Genomic DNA, 20952 nt, shown 5'->3' with positions numbered 1-20952 from the left:
GAAAGGCCGCGGACAACATCCCATTTACTCTAACCTTGGCGGTGGGCATATTGTATAGTAGTGCTACTCAGCTTCGGAAGTTAGGACCTATACCAAAATTGGCCAATGTGCATTCTAGAAATGGCCAGTGTACTGCGTCAAACGCTTTTTCTGTGTCTAGAGATAAAAATACATGTGGCTATTTGGGGTCCCTCACCTTCATCAGCCAGTTATGGGTCCTGCGAAGATTTCATCTGGTGGCACGTTTGGCATAAAACCTGATTGTCCATTGTGACTAAAGGACTTGATTGGTCATTGTGAATAAGGGATATGATATGTCTTAAGAGAAGAGTCGCCAGAACCATTGTCAATATCTTTACTTCTGTGTTTAGCAGGGAGATGGGGCAGTGTGAGTCGCATCTCTTGTGCGACTTACCTTCTATGTGTAACTTTAGAATCGTTGTCAGTCGCAAGTTGGGGATATGATACCTTCTTTGTATGAATCTTGGAAGAGACGCAAAAGATGGAGACCCAGGAGATCTATGCACCGTTTATATAAATCCGCTAGGACAAGGGGCCTTCCCATGTCATCGCTTTATCGCTGCCTCTTGTGTTTCTGGTAGGGTCAGATCAGCCTTTAGCTCCTGCGCCTCCTCATCTCCCAGCACCGGAGTCTGAACATCCCGCCAAGTATTCCTCTATCTTATTGTTGTTACTAAGTGGGCGTGCTGTATAGAACTCCGTGTAGTACTCGGCAAATGCCTGGGCAATGCGAGTGTCTGTGGTGTATTTTACATCATGGCTATCTACAATGTCCCTCAACCATCTGGCCTGTTGTTCCTTTTTACTAAGCCAGGCCAGTAGTTTCCCAGCGTTGTCCCCAACCTCATAGAGGCGATATACCAATCGTTCTTTCCTGGCATTATCCATAGCAATGTTCCTGTATTCCTGTCTCAGCTTGTAAAGCTGCCGGCTAGCCTAGGGTCCTTATTGTGTATTGCCGGTCATTCAAGGCATAGTATCATTTGTTCTATTTCTTCCAATAATTTGACCTTTTCTTTCTTTTCCAAGCCAATCTGGTTTTGAGCCTTGTCCCACAGTACAGCCTTGTAGGCTTCCCACAACATCACTCCGGAAGGGACGTAGTTTTTGTTTTCAAGAAATATATTTCAGTATCTCACCGTATTTCCCTAAATATCTTATCATTGAGCAAGTCTCAGGCGTTGAGGCACCACCTCGAGCAGTGATCATGGCCCCGGGTCCCTAGTTGCACCATGAGTATAGAATGGTTAGATAGAAGCCTTGCCAAATACTTAAAACATAAGTCTAACCTGGAATAAGCCCTGTGTGCTCCTGAAGAATAGGAGTGCTGCCTATCATGGGGATGTCTTTGTTGCCACATGTCGGTAAGCCCAAGGGTACTAGCGAATCAGGACAGAGGGGTATGAGTCAATGAAACCCCGGTTCCTCCGGAGCGGTCAAGCAATGGATTCATAACATCATTAAAGTTGCCCACCCCACCATGTGAAGGGTTGAGGATGTTTCGAGCAAAATGTCTACGATCTTGCTTAATATAGGCGCCTGGAGCCTGCGCAGTGCATATGTGCATATCAGGGTTATATCTCTCTTTCCCTATTTTCCCAAAACTCCCACATATTGACTCTTGGGATCTAACCAGTGGTGTATCGCCCGAAAGTGAGGGGTTTGATTAATATGGCCACACCCCTGACCCAGTGGAGTAGCCTGCATGTGCCAGCAATATGTAAGCACCCCGGCCAAGAAACCTGCATTGTGTTCACTGTAGATGTGTCTCCTGGAGCATCACTATGTCTGGATGTACTCTCTTGATAAATTGCTGCACTAATCCGCTTTTTATTTTGTCACCCATGCCATTGACATTCAATGAGAGCACTGTAAATTCTGGAGTTTCAACTAAAGTAGACTCAGCCGTGGGACATGACCTTTCCCTGTGTTACCTATGTGTGGTGAGTGTTCAATATCTTCGTGTACCTGGTGGGGTCCCTGTCTTACAGTGATCCTCGCGACGGTCAAACAATAACTATGAAAACTTAACCATAACCTCTCCCTCCAACCATCCCTCCTTCCCACCCCCCACGACCCTCCCTCGGCACTAAACCTCCTCATCCAGAAGGAACAACTATTTGCCGGAGAAGAAAGAGAGGTCTGACATCCACCCCCCAGGAAAAAAACACAGTGCTCAGCCTAAAGCACCCAGAACATACAAACCAGTCAACAATGTTCCTCTAGGCATGGGTACTCACAAACTTTCTCTCGAGGGGCCAAATTTACAGTGTGGTTTGTGGCCGAGGGCCGCACCGGTGGAGGCCTTGTCAGAGGGGGTGGGGTGGGGTGGGGCTAAAGCAAAAATAAATTGTGACCATGAGGTTGAACACAGGTCCCTGCAGCAGACGCCTTTGTCCACTGAGCCACCAGACCCGGCATACACACATCTCTCTCTCCCTCTCCCCCTCTCCCTCCCTCTCTCCCTCTCTCTCCCTCTCCCTCCCCCTCCCTTTCCCTCCCTCCACCTGTCTCTCTCTCCCTGTCTCTCTCCCCCTGTCTCTCTCCCCCTGTCTCTCTCCCTGTCGCCCTCCCTCCTTCGCCCTCCTCCCTCTGTCTCCCTCCTCCCACTGTCTCCCTTTGTCTCTATCTCCCTCTCTGTCGCCCTCCTCCCTCTGTCTCCCTTTCTGTCTCCCTCCTTCTGTCTCCCTCCCTCTCCCTCCTGTCTATTTCCCTCCCTCTCCCTGTCTCTCTCCCTCCGTCTCTCTCCCTCCCTCCCTCTGTCTCTCCCAGACTGCGCCTCTCTGTCTCCCTCTCTCTGTCACCCTCTGTCAACCTCTCCCTCCCTCCCTCTCCCTCTGTCTCCCTCTCCCATCCCTCCATCACCCTCTGTCATCTCACCCCGTGTGTGTGTGTGTGTGTGTGTGTGTCAGCCCTCAGCCCGGGCTGAGACAGATTCCCAGTGCACACACAGCCGCACTGAGACAGCTTCCCAGCGCCCGCACACAGCCGCACCATAGTACTTCACAGGTCTTTAAATGACCACTTACATGTTAATAAAGCTTTGTTGTATTTCTGGAATCCCCCGGCCCCCACAGAGCAGAGTCTCAGAGTCCGGGCTGCTGCACCCGGCAGTGTTTGCTAACACAATTTATTATATATTTTTTAAAACACAGGTACGATGTCTGCAATGTCTGCAATGTCCGCGGGCCGCCAAGGAAGGCTTGCCGGGCTGCTGGTGGCCCGCGGGCCGTACTATGAGTAACTGTGCTAGAGGATTCCCCAACCCAAACCTAGGAGGCAGTGGCGTAGCTAGGGGGGGGGGGGCAGGGGGGGCGGTCCGCCCCAGGCGGCACTGTTTTTGGGGCGGACAAAGGGATTCAGATAAGGCTCGGCTTGCTTTCGGGGACGGGCAGAGAAGGAATAGGACTCGGGCAATGTCCTCTTTTTTTTTGTGCTGCAGCTGTCCCCCCCTCTCTTCCTATTATTCCCTCGCTTTCTGTCTTGCTCCTCACTTACTGAAAACCGTAACTTGAAGAAACGGTTCACAACCTCATTCCTTCTTTCATTTAGTTGCTTCCCTGTGAAATGGATCCAAAAAAGAAAAACACTCTTGCGGGAAATGCCCCTTTTCTGACAATTTTCTATTCCAAAGTGCAGCGGGATGGAGAGAAATAGAACGTTTTAAATATGAAAAATAAATAAATAACTAAATAAAGCAAGACAGAGTGGTTGCAAAGTGGCCAGATTGGTTTTATTCACAGCCAAATACATCAGCCTCACTTTACAGAGTTTGCCAGTGAAGCGCTACTTTTGTTTTCTAGTCTTTCTTTGAACTGCATTGTTGTCCCCAGGTGGGGAAGTGCACCATTCCTGGAGGTACTGCAATACCTGGTTGATGGATGGATTGGAAAACAAAATGTGTACCATGGCTCTGTGTTTATGGATGTGGTCTTTTTAAACCATACTGCTTACGTTTATTAAGGATATAAGCAATGGACATTGAAATGGTTCCCTTCAGGTCCCTGTAGTTATGTCCTTAACTTTTCAGGTAAAACCACTCGCTTATTTCTGAATAGTGAGTGAGAGATCGTTAAGGTAACCATGTTGTTTCTGCTTACATTTCACATGCTTTACTTAATCTTGCATTCCCTATGAGTGGTTGCTTTTACTTTTTAGGCAGCATATTATTCATATCAGTGCATAATTTGAATTGAGCCACATCCGAGTGTTTATAGTGGGCACAATTAGGTTGTAGCTGAGGGCAGTGCGAGTTTCTCTCAGTGGGGCAGTATGGTGTTCAGTGGGGGAGAGGATGTGGCACTATGGCCAGAGCTGTTGAATTTGGAACTGGGGAACTGGGTTCAGTCTTCATGACCAGTCCACCAGACCACTCTACTGAGGGAGCATATTCCCATGCTAGACCTTACAAGGCCCCACTAGACCTTAGAAGGCTTGATGTCTTAGCACAAGCAGGTGTACCCTAGTGGTGTCAATTGTGAGTTAACCTTGAAGGCCTGTACACCACAATCCATACTGAAGTTCATCTCCAGTCTTGCGGGCAGGCCTACGAAGCAGCACACCCTAGAGCAACAGTGATCCAGTCACTGTGACTCTGTCACTGAGGTCACATGAACCTTGAGCAGGTTAGGGTGGTGCAAACGGTGTGACCGCACTGGGTACCTATTTCGGGTGGGTGCGTAGTGTTTGCAAGTATATTATGGTTTAAAAAAACCTTGCTGCCACCTTCCTGGCCTCCAGCAATTTTCAGAAACAATAAAAATGTCATGATAACTTCGGTGATTAATGTTCTTCCTAGAGCTAGATCCGAGTTTTGTCTAGTGGAAGGGTTGACTCCTGGAAAGGTAGCACAGAGGGTTAATATGCCTGCTGCAAAGAACATGTACCATGCAGATCATAAAGTGCACTGCTTTAATGGGGGTACCATGATGAATGGTCATTTAATGTCAGCTGTAGATGATTGATCCCTGAACAGTGTCATGTATGTGCATGTTTGCATTGCGCTGAGGGGATTACCAGGTAATTGTTCACGCAGCTCTCTGATGGATGTCACATGTGGTTTTTCTGAGTCCCCAGATAGATCATGCAGTCTGTGTGTTCTCTTTTGTACTGCCAGTCACCGGTGTATTCAACTGTGTAGCCTTGGACCGTGTCATGTATGTGCATGTAACTTGAATGATCGAGGTAACTATTAGCGGCGATACTACGCGTCTCTCGGTCCTCTTTCAAGTGCTCGCCGTCCTCTTTCCCCAGCAACTCCCCCCCCCAGGGTCGGCAATCTGAGGGATAGCCCTGGGCGCCACAAGCTCTAGCTACGCCTCTGCTAGGAGGCGGTATTCAAGGGCAAGTTCCTGAATTGATTGGGTTCGGGTCAAGCGATTTGTTCGATATGGATTGTACTCCAGCCTCCCCATCATGCTCCAGGGCAGAGATTGCAGCAGCCAGTGGATGTAGATTTTCTCTCTCTGAGGACATCCCCATGTTGTCCGAACCTGAATGGGTGGCTGGTGACTTGGGCCTGATCGCTTTCTTCATCCTGAAGGCATCTTTAGTCTTGAGCCGCTTTTCTCAGGGTATAAGGCATTCCCCCACCCACGCGCCTCAACCTGCATTCCATCTCGTGTTTTCTACGCACGAAGACCCTGGGTCTCACCTCTGTGTTGCGCCTGTTGCCTTTCTGATGCTGGTTCTCTTTGGGGGCAAAGGATCGGCCTCGCCTCGATCCAGGCCCTCACATCGTCTGGGGATTGAAAGAAGTGCGATTTCCCGTGATAAATTACTTTTAGTTTTGCAGGAAAGAGGAGCATATATTAAATGCAGAGGGCTCTGAGCTTCACCTTGATGGAGTCAAAGGTCCGTTGCTGACATTGAACCTCACGACTGTAGTCTGGTTATACCATCATTTTGGAATTTTCGTGCCTGACCTCGCCTTTGTGATGCATTTCTCATAGGATCACATCCCTGTCTAGAAAGTTGAGAAATGTTGCCATGATCGGTCTTGATATCACATGTTATAAACTAAAATAATTTCACACCTTAGAATTATACTAAGTATTACATGTAATCAAAAAAAGTGGTTTAAGAAAGTAGCACAGATTATACAAATTGATAAAACCAGCACCATAATCACAGTTTCAGAACTGGTAAATAAACATCCTGTAATAACTGATCTTATTTTTGCCCACATCTGCCCCTGAAACGTGCAGTTGCACGAGCAAACAATGCAGCAGAGTCCATTCTTAGTATCTTCAAAGCAGTGCAGTGAGAAGAAGTCCCCATTAGCCTGCACACGGGTGCCAGCCAAGCTAAACACGTCTGAGCATAGGCCGGGCGTGCAAACAACAAGTGTGGCACGGCCTCTTCCTAATCAGGGCAATAAGGGCAGTTACCAGCATTAGAACCCTACCACTTTGCAGAAAATTACTTTAAAGGGAGCGTCCCTACTCTAAATTGATGATCTAGCTTCCTGTCTAATGGGACCGTTATTAGATCCCAATAGTTTTCAAATCCATGCACCGCTTTAAAAATAATAAATGTCAATAATGTACTGCATTTACCAGAATGTAATGGGGTGAACTGTGGGATGAGAGGCAGTGTGCTCCCTCCCCCTATGTGTTTAAAAGGCACTCTTAAGCCAACGAGCTGACAGGCTCACCTGCGATGCACCTGTGTGCCTGTGGAGTGGTACTGTGACCTGTGAAGACTTGGGCAGCATTAAACACATATGTTTCTGATAGTTTCACTTTGAGACCTGCTATTTGCCTAAACTCATGTGCTTCCATTGACTGGTCAAGTTCAGTGCCGCCACCTCTCAGGCACAACAGTAAATTGTCTGTTACAGCAAGATGATGTGAGATCTATATTAGCTTACAGTGAGATTCTGAGTACAGGTCAGAGAGTTTCTGCCATTTATGAAGCACGGCCGAACTGAACCAGTTAACTCCTCAAACATCGAGGAAGTACGATTCATGGTCAGAAAGGTGAACTGGCTTTGTGCCCCAAATATTTCCCATCCAACCTCCAAGTGTCCAGTGGAGGCCGGGAATGCCCCTTGTCTCTAGCGCTTCCATGCTCAGTATAACACTCATTCCATACCTGAATTCTGTCTAACTTCTTTTTAAAGTTTGTACCATTGGTTATTAGTTGTTCTTCTGCTTCAAGAAGGCTTCTGCAAACGGGAGTGGGTTTAAACACTGTACATAAAAATAAAGATAGTAGTGAAAATGAGTACATTTAGCTTTTTATGTTGATAAAAGGCCATATTTCTCCATTATTTTCTACTATATTTCTTGTGTCTTTACAGGTTTTGAAAAGTCGTGGATGCAGAACGGAAGAGCACTTAAAAAGCGTACTTTTAAAGGTATGTCGTCTTTATCATATTATTCAGTAGAGCTAGACACAAAGATTGTTTGTTGTGTTCCACCTCTTGCTGATGGCAACAACATAAAGCCTTTTATTCTGCATGAATTCACTAAAAGAAGCTACATTGATGCAGAAACGGATCATGACATCTTTTTTTCTCTTGGTTGCACTAATACCTACTGTTAACTGAGCCTGGATTAATAAAATGATATCCCTTTAGTGCTCCAGCTGGACCAGATGCACCGAGCGGTCAAAACTAATCACATGACTCTTCAGGGAACTTGTCTGGTGTAAGGCTTTCATCATTTCCTTACCCCTGCTGGCTGTCCAGTACTCTCCCTGGTTTACTAAACAGCTGGACACACACATTTACAAAATATGTAGTGATTGTATTTAGAGTAATGTACCTTCATGTGACATCTGTGAGACGCTGCATTTAGAGAGGCCACTTTTTAGGGAAATATTTCACATACATGCAAACATTTATCTTAGAATGCACTCAAAGCGCTCTATCAGTATTACACAGTTCAAAAGTTTGTTTTCGGGATTAAGGTGTATAGCAAGAATTAAAATAGGTACGTCTTTTTAATATGTGTGTTTGCTCTGTATACATAATGTAGAAACAGACTGACACCGCAGTACAGCTTTAAAGAACCTAAGTAATAATAATAACAAGTTATTTTTATGTTGCACTTCATACTGCATTTCTAAATTCTGCAAGTATTTACTTTTACCCATTTTAATAGTACTCCATTAATCACCCTCCTGAGGACGTAAGGCTGAGCCAGCCTTCATGGGATCTGACCTCATGGCCTGCAGATCACACCAGATTTTGGCATCACAACTTCTAATCATTAGGCCATCTTGTTTGCTTTATTATTTTAATCACTGTTTATTTCAAGTGTTCCCAATAAAATTAAAATAGTTGGCACAATTAACACAAATAGTTAAAATTCTACTGCTCTGCTCATGTAATCATCCAGTATATTCAAGTTTATACACATATTTAAACTGCTACTACTCATTTAATTATGTAATTATCCAAGACGGGCAAATCGAAACGTACTTAAAAAAATATTGAAGTGGTGCATTTAAGCAGCCAGTACCTTGGAGTGCACTTTAAGTTTGTGCTTAAAATTGGGGCTCAGCTCTCACCCAAATACATCGGAGCAGTTCATTCCATAATGTGGCCTCTGCTACCTTTAGCAGTTTGGTTCCAACTTAAACCAGTGCCATCTGGTGATCCTGGGCTTGTAGTCAGCAGTTGAGCGGAGAGGTCTAGTCATTACAAACTTCATCAAATTTTACAAGTATGGTTGTGCAATTTGATAGAAAGTTGTCCATATGAGACGCCAGAATCTTAATTTAATTTGGAAGTCTATGCTCAACCAGTCAAGTTCAGAACTACTCAAGCCTCTGTCAAATTATCACATTTCCTAAACCCATAAAAAAAGTATATGGCACAGCACTACATATAACTCTAGAAGTAATTCTGTAGTTAGGTTTAGATAGATGACCATGCCGTTTTGCAGTATAATTCACAATTTACGATGCTATAGTCCTAGACTAGGACTATATTTTCACAACTCATATTTATGGTAGTGGGCTTGTTAATAGCTGCTTTACCATGTGTTTACCCTGTGTTTTAGATATAAAATAATAGTAAAACAAATATGACTAGGTGACGAAAAGATCTTACTTGGCAGTGGGAGAAGAAAGTTGGAGCCAGAAGGCAAAATATCGGTCTTGTCTCCCTAGCAGTTCTTTTTCATCTATGCTTTTATTTATTTTTAAAAATCTGGCGCTCAAGATCCAGCTGAATTGGCAGGGCTGATTTGTGTTCCCAGTCCTTTTCTGTGTTTAAAAAACAAAAAACAAGTATCAAATACACCCTCTTTACAAAATTACCACAATTCAATTATCACAATCCATATGCGTATGCATGTCTTTTATAGAAGTGTGGCCTGGAGTGGGGCGCGCCTAAAAGTAGACACTGATGGCTGAATCTTGAATTAGAAATCAAGGAAAATAAATATTTATGGGAAATGTGCTGTAAAGATATTTGAAACACTGAAAAATACCTTGGGAGTCGCAGAAAAATATTCCTTTGTCTGTTGAGGCTATTAAGTGAGGCTCATTGTTGTATGAGATGTAACATATAAAAAGCTTTGTTTACTCTAATCACCACTGAATCCGGCTCTATTGTGCTAAAGAACAAATTCACTATCTTTTATAGATCGAAAAGGAAGTCCAGCGAAGGAAGCGATTGGGCGAGCAATCTCTCAAAAGAAGGCTAGCCATTTCTCAGTCTTACAAACCGTTGCACCCGCAAGTATATGTTTTACAGGTACAAAAGACAACATGCTCTTTGCAAAAATGTTTGCTGTGGTACAAAATCTAGCAGTATGTCTCACAGTCAAAGAACTGTTTGTTATCTATGGTGTACACACTACGAAATCTCATCTCTCCAAAGAAGAAGTAACAGGAAGCATGATTTGGGGGATGGAGTAAATAGGGGAAAGAGTGTTAAAAAAAACAGCTTAAAGTGGAATTTATGCTGACATCCTCAGTTCGTTTTATTTTTATTTCACTCATTCGTAAAGCAAATACCAGAAAAACAGCTTTAAAGCACCCATTACTAACTTAAAAGTTAAAATGTTTACATTGTGTTCAATCATGAAACTAGATTCAAAGTACCTCACCAGTCAGCATAAATGAGCACCAAATTATAAGATAGGAATTGAACAAAGTAAATGAGCCTTCATGATACTTTTCACTTGGCATTTAAATTGAGTAAATGCATTGTAGGGTTGTAGGCTTGGAGCCACAATATTCCACAATACTGATCCAGCAACTGAGCATTTTTCTGTATTTCTGACCAACTTCCAACTCAGTACCGCCAGTTTAGGATGTGATGTGGAACGGAGTTTCTTTGGAAGGTGTTCAATTTGAAAGCTGCTATTTATTTATCCAAGACATAGTCGATGCAAAGATTTCCAAATAAGACTGAAAACTCTGGTATAATTTTGATCTTTGACAGGAGGCCAATCTACTATACAGTGCTCTGTCAGATCATCAAATTTGCTTAATCAATGTACGTTTCTGATTGCCCTCTTTTGAACAGCTTGCAGGTTGCTGAAACTGAATGGACTAATATTCAGATATACATTTAAACAATACCAAGGTCTTGAAACAACTACTGCATTTATCAACAGTATGGTATGGAAGATTAGAAGTAACAGGGTTATCTTGGATGACTTAAATGGAAATTGCCTGTCTTGGTAACTGCACTTATTTTGGGGCCCAATGATAAAGCCGTACGAAGGACTCCCCAAAAAGTCTTGTAGTCATGATGGCCAGAACTTAAAGTTCACTTCATTTGTGTCTGGGAGCAGAATTTCTGTTTTTACTTATGTTTAAGCTCAATCCATTGATCGTCATACAGTGTTTTACAGCTATTAAACGTAAAGGTGCCGCAACTGTGTTTGATGACTGGTCATCAGGGTCCATGATGCTTTGAGTATCATCGGCATACATTTGCGACTCAAGACTGTGGGCTTCAATTAGACGTGCAAAGAGAATCATACAGATGTTGAATAACACCACAGTATAAAGAGCAAGATATAGATCTACAGTGTCAATGAGGAAGAGACTGTGTACAATCCCACAGATTTAAATAGATGCAAGCCTGGGCTCCAGCCCATATGCCCACCATTGACTCTAGTCTGTCACACAAAATTCCGTTGTCTTGAAAGCGGCAGAAGCACTTAGTTAAATCAAAGCCATGGGATGCCTCTTATTATCAAGGATAACATGCTCTCTAACACATGACGTAATATAGCAGGACAATGACCAGGCTGTAAGTTTGAAAATAATTAATCTGTCTCCATATAAATTTGCGTTTTGTGAGCGACAATAGGTTGCACAATTGTAGCCAAGAATGGAAGGGTTGATATAGGGTGATAGCTTGTTGTTATTTTTGGATCTAATGCAGGATTTTGCACAGACGGAGTCACAATAGTGTTTATCCCTCTCTGTACAAAAGCTTTGACCAATATTGCTATATGCTCGGATAGCTCATTAATATTTTACTTTAGAGAGCTACTGGGAATATATCTCCCCTAAAGCCAGTTGGATTTCTTGGGGTTACTTACTCAAATGAGTTAAAATGATGTAATGGATTAACAGCTGGTTGCGGAGCTGGATCCATTTGTTCATAGTGCACTTAGATATAGTATTTAGAGCAAGTATCTTCTGCTGAAAGTAACTGCTAAATTAATTGCATAAAACTTCAGATTGTATCTTGGAAGGAATTTTTGTAGTTTAGGGGAGAGGTCAACTCTTTAAAAATTGTAAACATTTCTTGTGTGGAAAACCCAGCATAATTAATTCTGTTTTCATAACATCCACATTTGGTATTATTTTCTTTTTTGTTTATGTGTACAATATATTTTTTTTGACAATTTGACAATTTTATTTATTCATGTTCGATTAAATATAACCATTACATGACTAAGAAATGACAATACGTTTTCGCTTAAAAATAAAACAATGAATTCTACAACCAGAATGGAGTGTCAGGGATTTGAAAACAATGACAACTAAATTATTTCATAAGTGGGAAAAGTGTTAAAACCTGCCCTTCCTCATTAAAATAGAAACAGTGTCCAAGGTTCTACAGATAAACAGGTAACGTGCAATATGCCGTGTGCAAACTAATAGGACCTCCCACTGATAGGGCTGGGGTTACTAAGATCTCGGTACCCCAGAATGTTTATGTGCAGCAGATGGTCGAGTATTCTGGGTTAACAATCCCCATATCCCGGGGCCACATGACTGTGGACGATGCTGCACATATTCCTTAAGTTTGTCAGATTCAGTTGGTGGCTCTCCTAAGAGCTAGCTGCTGTTCTGAGTTCAATGGCTGTTGTCCTTGCTTCAATGAGTGAAAGGCGAATAAAATTCATAAATTTCCCCAGGCTAGCTAATGTGCTTGGTATATTTTCGGTAAAGTACATGTCCGACGCCTCCTTGCAGCACTTGATAGCGGGAGGAGCAGGCGGTGTCGTTCCTCAGTCAGTTTAGGACAGTAGCACAACGGATGGAACCTGGATTCTTTTCGGTAGTTGCATAACCTGCATGAGATTACCTCGTCTTGGTGAGCTCAACCAGGATTAAAGTCTGAAATTGGCAGTGCAACATAAAAATAATGTTTGTATGGGCCTGGGTTGAGAGCGCTTGTTTAAAGTATGACTGTTCCCTCCCAGAGGTGTAAGATGTATTGAGCGCCTTGGTCAGGGAGCTAGGTCGAAGACTACCAATATCCCGTTCAAAGGACATTAATAGCACTTGTCTGTCCTGATTTTCAGAGTGCTGGTTGCTGTTGCTAGTTGTAACTGCCAGGGAGACCCTGCTGTGTCGAAGATGGCTTTCAAGTGATATTTAAGCAAGGACTCTCGGGCAGCAAGACTCTGAGATAGAACTTTATTATGTCCCCCAAACCCACAAGGTCTGGGCACCCGGGGCCCACCCAGCTCCAGCCTCAACCTTGTTCTTCTTGCTTGTCAGGGGGGGCGAGGATTGCGAGTTGGATTTTCTTGTACGCCTTGTTCTGGGAATTTATTACAAATTATAATGTGTTTTTTTTAACGCTTTATTTAATTATTTTACAATTCAGGGTAATTACATATCAAAAGCATAGCCTTATTAACATTCAGGCATTACAGGACATAAAACACAACTGGGCATTACAGGCTATGTTACAAAAGGACAGTTAGCTAGCAACACATCATATCTGCGAGATAAATCGTCGTCCTTCATCAGACCTTTGTTATAATTGTTGGAGTCACTTTCAGATGTTGAAAGACCCCCTAAGTGACACCTCTGTAAGGTATCTGGCATAACAGTGGCAGGATTAACCTATTCCCTCTCCCTTTTGGCATAGGTTTTGAATGGTTGCCAGATTCTATTGAATGTATACATTTTGTCTGCTGTTGTGGTGGTCAGCTGGTCTATAGCATGGATGTGCCATACCTTATACCACCAAAGCTTAACACTCGGTGAGAGCGGGTTCCTCCAAGTGTGGGCAATTGTCTAGCTCCTAATAGTAAAGGTGTTTGTAGTTTGCACCTAGGGGTAAAATATGGGTACACAGGATGTTCCCCAAACTCCCCCAGCAGCAATATTAGTAAATTCAGTGGCAGGTACACTGCGCAAATCACTCAGATCTGCTGAAGAACCTCCACCCAGAATCACTTCTATTTTACAAGTTGCCACCGCATATTAAAGGACGAACCTTGGTCCCTGCAGCTCCTCCAAACAGAGGTCAGGTGTTCCAAACACAGCATGTAACCGTACCAGTGGAAAATACCACCTGGTGAGAATCTTACATATATTAGCCTTATGTTGAAGGTAGACCAAAGTTTTGGCAGCTTGTGTCCAAATCTGAGATCATTTATCTTCGTCACGTGGTTTACCCAGGTCCTCTTCCCATTTTATTTCATAGTTATGTTGCTCTCTGCGTTTAACCATGCTTCATCTAGCAAAGAAGCAAGTGGTGCCTTTCTTCATGGAACCTTGGGGAAAGAGCTGGTCTAAGTGTATTTTAAAAGTATTCACCCAGTGAAGCAGTCAATTGAGTCTAAACTCGTCAGCTCTAGTCAACTGGAAGAGCTGTTTGCAGGTTGGCCTGTCGATGGTGTCACCATTGTGGTGGAGTTCACCCCAAAGTGGGGGCACTCCGCCCCCCCAAAAAATTGCCATGCCTGGCTTAAAGGTTGGATTTTTAATGGGGACAGTGAAGAGTGGTATGAGGTTGCTATATGGCTTTTGTTAATATTGTCACAATATTTCAAAAGTGTGGTCTTGGTATAGAGCTGCGTCACTGAGTGAGGAAAGCGGTCTCTGGGTCTTATCTACATATTTTGGTGGAGGTGGAGAAGGGAACACCTCTTCTCAAATATTTCCCAAGGTTTAGTATATGGGAGACTATGCCAGTCCAGAGCAGAATGCAATCCTGAAGCGTGGTTGTAGTAGGCAAGTTTGGGAAGTCCCAACTGTAGTTCTTTTATATATTGTAGCCCTGGACAACCTTGCTGCGCCGTTGTTCCAGATGAAATGTAGTAGCTGTTTTTGGCTATGGTTCAGGGTTTTGTTGGGGAACCACAGTGGAAGGGTCTGTGCCACACACCACAACCTGGGCAGAAAGATCATTTTAATGCTGTTTATTCGGCCTAAAAAAAGAAATGTCTAATTGGCCCAATCGATAGAGATCTTTAAGCAGAACCTCAAGCACAGGGGACACGGTGCATTCATAGAGGCTGCTAACGAACCCTGTAAGAAATACACCAAGGTACTGTGTGGACATGCCCGCTCGCCCCAGGTCCGACATGGAGAACAGTTGTTGGGAGCAATTTGTTGGGTCACACAATACCATTCCTTTAGATTTCATGTCGTTGATGTGAAATCCCAAAACGGTTTCAAATTGTGCCAGTTTATCCAAGAGTTACGGGAGAGAAGTGTCGGAACACATCAGGAAACTCAACACATCATACTCAAACAGGGCCAATTTATAGTGTTCCCCATCTACCTTGATACTTTAAATGTTAGGATTAGTTTCTAGGCGATGAATCAGTGGTTCGATCGGTAGAGTGAATGCCAAAGGGGACAGTGGACACCCCTGTCGAGTTCCTCTATTGAGAGGGATCGAGGAGGAGTAGACACCCTTGACCTTAATTCACGCTACAGGGGCGGCATAATTGGCCAACACGTATGTTGTCATATGAGGGCCAAGACCAGTTCCTCTAAATACAGCTCGAAAGTATGGCCAGTGCAATCTTTATAAGGCCAACTCTGCATCAAGAGAGAGAAGAATGGTCTTGTTTTTGGCCCACTCTGCCATATCAGAAACATTAACTGCTAATCTCACCTTATCCCAAGCCTGTATATTTTTGACAAAGCCAGACTGACAACTCCACAGGAGAAGAGAACATATCGTGCTCCATAATGTGTGTGTTTTTACATGCAGGCTGGCCATCAGTTTATTTTGATTTGCTCCAAGGTCTTTCATTAAACTGCACCTTGTCTTTTGAAATCACCTGTCTACTTTCAGAAAGTTTATTGTTCACAGACAGTGGGATACTTGCAACAGTATTAGCCTATAGCTGAAAACTGGATACTACAACTTTCTTCCAGGATTTCTAAGTGCAAGCATGCTTTTCTAAGAGGACATTGTTCACTACGTTTGAAAATGGTTTGCTGTTTTTTTTTTTTTAATAACCAAACGTTTGCATTACACAGCTGCATCCACATATAATTACAATCGTGAAATAACATTCCACTTGGTCCAATCCTGGGGCACCGTCAATTCCCAGTCACAATATAGCTTTACAAAAGCTGTCCATGATACACACACTATTTCCCGTGACCCGACTACTTTGCATTTCACAATAGAGTAAGACTAAACTGGTACTAACACTGTGTACCTGAGTTTGGACTTGATCCCCAAAAGAGGACTGCACAGGTTCTTTGGCTGTTGTATACCGCCTCCAGCCCCACCGACTCCTTTGCATTTCACAATAGGGTCAGACTAAACCTAACACTGTGTACCTGAGTTTGGACTTAAACCCCAAAAGAGGACTGCACAGCTTCTTTGGTTATTGTGTACCGCCTCCAGCCCCACCCTGAATCCTTTGCATTTCACAATAGGGTCAGAATAAACTTCTTCTAACACTGTGTACCTGAGTTTGGACTTAAACCCCAAAAGAGGACTGCACAGCTTCTTTGGTTATTGTGTACCGCCTCCAGCCCCACCCTGACTCCTTTGCATTTCTCACTTTCATCTGCCTTCCTCTTCCCTTGATTATCAGGACACAATTTATTTTCTTCTTTAGAGAAAGTGTAGTTTTGGTTCATGCTCATTTTCAGGCTCCACATACATTAATTTTCTGGTGTTTTTATAGCCCCATCATGTTTCGTTTCTGCCACCTCAAAGCACTTATTCTGGAGATGAAAGGAGAAGTGTAGGGTACTTAGAAGATGAAGTAGTGGTGCGCTGGCGTGAGAAGAGGGTAGGCAAGAAAGTTGGGGACACAGAAGAAGGGAATTGGGACACCTTTGAATGCCGTCCTACAAATTAGACACTACATACACATTCCTAATTATTTGGTGTGATGCATGTTTAAAACAGAAGAGGCCAGCCAAACTAGATAATGAACCAGTAGGAGGACTAATGTTGTCTTTTCCCTCAATAGATAGCATCTGTCCTCACCACTAGTATGTAGAGTGTGTTCATCTTCTCTCAGACATACACACACATGAACATAATCTTCCTCTTTCTTTATGGACACAATGGAGAAAGGGGGTCACCATCTCGAATGCTTTGCTAGCAAGACCCTTGGCTGTACCTTCTTTCCAGTCTATTCTATAACAGATCTGTCAGCACCACAAGAAAACTTTATTCACAATATATGTCAACCCCTACCTTAAAATGATTGTGTGTTAAAAGCATGTGATTTTAGGCAGGTTATTGTGCACCTTCAGTGCCTATTTTGTAAATTGTGAATTTGTCAAAAAACAGAGCTCATCCATTTCAACCACTTTGAGAAGGAAATGAGCTGTGCAATTGTTGATGAAATATGACACACTTTTTCATCATAAATTATTTTACATGTTTTAACGTACACATCCTGGACCATGAATTACTTGTTAGAAATAATAGAACAACCTAATGTTGTGCTATTTTACTGTATATGTGATCAAAAATTGAAAAGGGGGATTTTGTCTCATTCTAATTAGAAGCGAAAAGTATCAATTCAATTTTGTAGCAAGTAAAATGAGTGCAGGGTGTGTTTGATCTATTATTTGCTGCTGTCCAAAATAATTTGGAGCAAATCTTCTTTGCTACATTCCCTATTATACAGGCTTTAGCAATGGTTCAAAATAGACCGGATCATATTTTTGGACTGATACAAAACTTGCATAACAAGTCCGTGTCTCTCCACATTCTCTGTGGGTAAGTGCTGATCTCTTTGATCCATGGTTCAAAACCCTGCCAATCAATGTAAATAGTGCTGATGCTTCCAACTTTCAATTGACATCTTCTACTCTGAAAAATTAATCTCACTCAAATTAAACGTGCCTATGAACTAAACATCTACAGAAATAAACCCATAAAATGAATGGATTCACCTTTCACAGCCAACTCGTGCTGAAACATTTCTCTGGGAATTAGGATGACATGTAAATGTAGGTCCACCTAGGTTCTGATCTTCCATCTCATGGTGAATATTTCTCAATAAGGTGAGCTGTTAGTGTTCCCTAGCACTTGAAGTCCTAAAGTCTACACAGTCTTTTTCATATCCTGCTTCAAATGCATCTCACAAACATTCCTGAAAATCCCTTTCTTGCTATATCTTCTACAGTCATTAGTAATCACAGGACACTCCCTAGAGCAGGGCTCTTCAACCCTTTCTGTAACAAGAGACTCTTAAGTTCAATGAAAATCATCCAGAGGAACTAATATTAGTGATGTAGTTGTGGCCACCCAATCCAAGATTGCCAACAATTATTACATCAGTGCATTAGGCAGGAATCCTAGCAGTAGTAAGTACCCTCTACATGAGTAATACATAACAGCCACAGCTGCACCCTCTGGCACCAAGGTAATGGGAGTAATAACACTCTCAAACTCAAATAATAACTTTGAAAATGCAAACATTTTTCTCCAAGCAACAGCTTATGAGTTCTGAAAATACATTTTCATCCTGCATATATGCTTTTTTATTTTGGCATTCAAATAATAATTCAAACCAAGCAAAAGCTTTTATTGTAGTAGGCTGGGCTGCACACAGGAGAGCTTTTCTCAAGGACCTAGAGAGCTACTGGTATCTTACGAGCTACTCGTTGAAGTCGCCTGCCCTAGAGGTTACCAAATGCTTCCATTGCTACACTGAAAATAAGCGATGTAGTTCAGCAATCCCCTAGTTAAATTTATCATGACACTCTTATTGCTTTTGTGATAACTTATGACAAATTTTCTCCATTTTGTCCAACCCACATTATTTCTTGACCTCCATTAAATGTCTTATCCTTTTCAATTTTGCACGTCTTTTTTATGTTATCCCTCAACCATACGTAAACAGGGATTCTTGCCTAATCACTGCCTCTCCTGCATTTTTAAGTTTCTAGTGCACATCATCAAATACTGTGTGATGTTTAGCTCTTTGGAACTAGGGAATTGATGTAACATTGAGGTCAGGTGAGCTTCCGGTGTAAACGCAGTGTTTATTGAAAAAAATATAATTTTTTTTATTTTACTTAGAGCTAGAAGATACTGCCATACTATTTCCTAAATAGTTTTTTACCACCCCCTTTCCTCTTCTCACATGTACTCTCTTTATCGTTCCAAGGATTCATTTTTGGCGCCTACGTTTTTGGAGATCGTACGATTCTGTAGATCCCAAGATGCTGATCTTGATGGCCTGCTGAGTCGAATACAGTCCATTTCAGGTAATGCAGAAGATTGTGTTGTGGCAGTGATTGCATAATGCCTATATGAGCTGCAAACATCTGTTTATACAGACCAACAGAACTTCTTAATGTAATCTTAGATTATTTCATAATTTATAATTTTTCTAGACAAGAGGATCTATCGGTTTCCAGTGTTCACTCAGGAATTTTGCAGCCAATTCATTGAAGAATTGGAAAACTTTGAAAAATCTGAGCTGCCTAAGGGTAGGCCAAATTCCATGAACAACTATGGGGTAAGAAAAAAATGCAAATTATTTTCTTCAGTGTAGGCATTTTAGTACACGCATTGTACATCATGTGATGTTGTTGCATAAAGTCAATCTTTGATTCAGCACTGCAAGCTTTGTTTTCACATCCACGGGCAACATGAGTGAACTTATTTCAATACACCAACATTTGAATGTGAAAGACAGGTTTTTGTAGCCTCACAGAACCCCATTCAATACATAGACGAAGACGTGTCAATGCTTTTGGGTTACTAAAAGTCCTTAAACAGGGATCCAAGGACGCCATGGTGATTGGAAACAAACATATTTTTGTTCTTATCAATACTACACACACAAACTGCACTAAGAAAAAGAAAATTTAACTAAAAGTGTTTATTTTAATAGGCTCACCCTGTTGCTTAGCACATCTAAAACAACCACAAAAATATAATTAAATAGCACAAATGAATGTTGCGAACAACAAGAATAAAATGAACATTTCTACCATTGTTAAAATGTTGTTTAAAAACCTAACACCCTAAAACCTACTACTATGCGCTACAATAGGAGAGCATGGAGTAGTATACCTTACGTCTAGAGTTTCTTAAGGAGCATCAGAACACTAAATATTGGTTTACAGCTAGAAGCTTTAATTATCGGTAGTCGGGGAGGCAGTGTTCCCTGCGAAAGGCAAACTTGTGTTGCATCAGCTCCTCTCCTCCCGGACGTGGACTTAATATTAACTTTCAGTAGAAAATGCGATGCAGCAGCATCTCTCGCAGTCAAGATATTATCTGACAGTATCTTGCGTGATAATCTGGGGAGAACGCTCAAGTGTCATGCCTTTTATACCATATCTTATGTAAAATGGGAATTTCTCATTTCACATTAGGAACATAGGCTATGTGCATTAACATGCTAGTGTACGATGCATCCTCGTTAACAAATAAGGTAAAAATATGACAGTTCAGACTACACTGTTCTTGTTTGACCTTGAAATCGACATAACAAGCCACTTGTTCCAGACTGATGTTGTATCAGGTATCTTTTCAATGTCATTGTCTGAGTGACTTCACACTTTTACAGGTTTTTGGAAAGATAAGGACAGACGAAACATCACCTGAGTTGATGCACTCATGTTGATGACTCTGCAAAAATGAAGAAAAATTGCGTCTCGGCCTAGTCAAAATAGAGTCAGACCTTATGGTCTTTCATACAACTGTATTGAGACAAGCAGAGTCTGATTGAATAAAGAGTAATCTTTTATGTAAAAATTACCATGAAAATAAATTGGTTCCGCTTCCTGTTCACTCTGCCTCTCTGGGCCTGTTATTTTAATATTAAGAAGCCACTAGAAAGAGAAAGGTACCCCCTTATTTGTGAGGAAACATAGTGTGTTAGTTGCCATGTTCACCATAGCCATCCTCCAATTGGACTGATGCCAGGATGAAGGGGGGATGCCCTTGATGATGATGATAGGTGTTGTCTGAACTCCAGCCTGTGGGTATACTGTTCCCTTATAGATCATCTCCTGTCTGAAGATAACTCAGCCCAGATAATTGAAACCACAGAAGAGGAAGAGAGCTCAAAAAAGAGGACAAAGGGAAAGTAGGTGTATCATAGTATATTTTGAGAGAGGCTTTTTGTGCATGTATTACAGATTAAATCATCTCGAGGCGGGTTGCTCAAGAAGGGAACATGAGTTTAGGTTGCCACAATGAGTTACATTAGTTAAGAGTAATTTATAAGACAATGTGAAAAATGTTTTACAATAGCTGGAATTTGGCAGGATATCTTCGATGTAAGAAGCATTTACCAATCTGCTTAGGAGTCC

General features: G+C 42.2%; 1 protein-coding gene across 2 annotated transcripts in view; it reads left to right on the top strand.

Annotated features, from left to right (window-relative positions):
* The window catches only part of OGFOD2 (2-oxoglutarate and iron dependent oxygenase domain containing 2), a 107212-nt gene that overhangs the window by 32138 nt on the left and 54122 nt on the right, over window positions 1-20952 (top strand). For both annotated transcript variants that reach the window (XM_085632789.1, XM_085632790.1), the window contains exons 2-5: window positions 7325-7381; window positions 9620-9730; window positions 18792-18891; window positions 19021-19145. In XM_085632789.1, coding sequence (XP_085488915.1) covers window positions 7325-7381; window positions 9620-9730; window positions 18792-18891; window positions 19021-19145 — 393 coding nt within the window. The remainder of the gene's footprint in view (window positions 1-7324; window positions 7382-9619; window positions 9731-18791; window positions 18892-19020; window positions 19146-20952) is intronic.

Source organism: Triturus cristatus, chromosome 11 (assembly GCF_964204655.1).
Source record: "Triturus cristatus chromosome 11, aTriCri1.1, whole genome shotgun sequence".
NCBI lineage: Eukaryota > Metazoa > Chordata > Amphibia > Caudata > Salamandridae > Triturus > Triturus cristatus.
The sequence above is the reverse complement of the archived record's forward strand: the minus strand, read 5'-3'. Positions and strand labels throughout refer to the sequence as shown.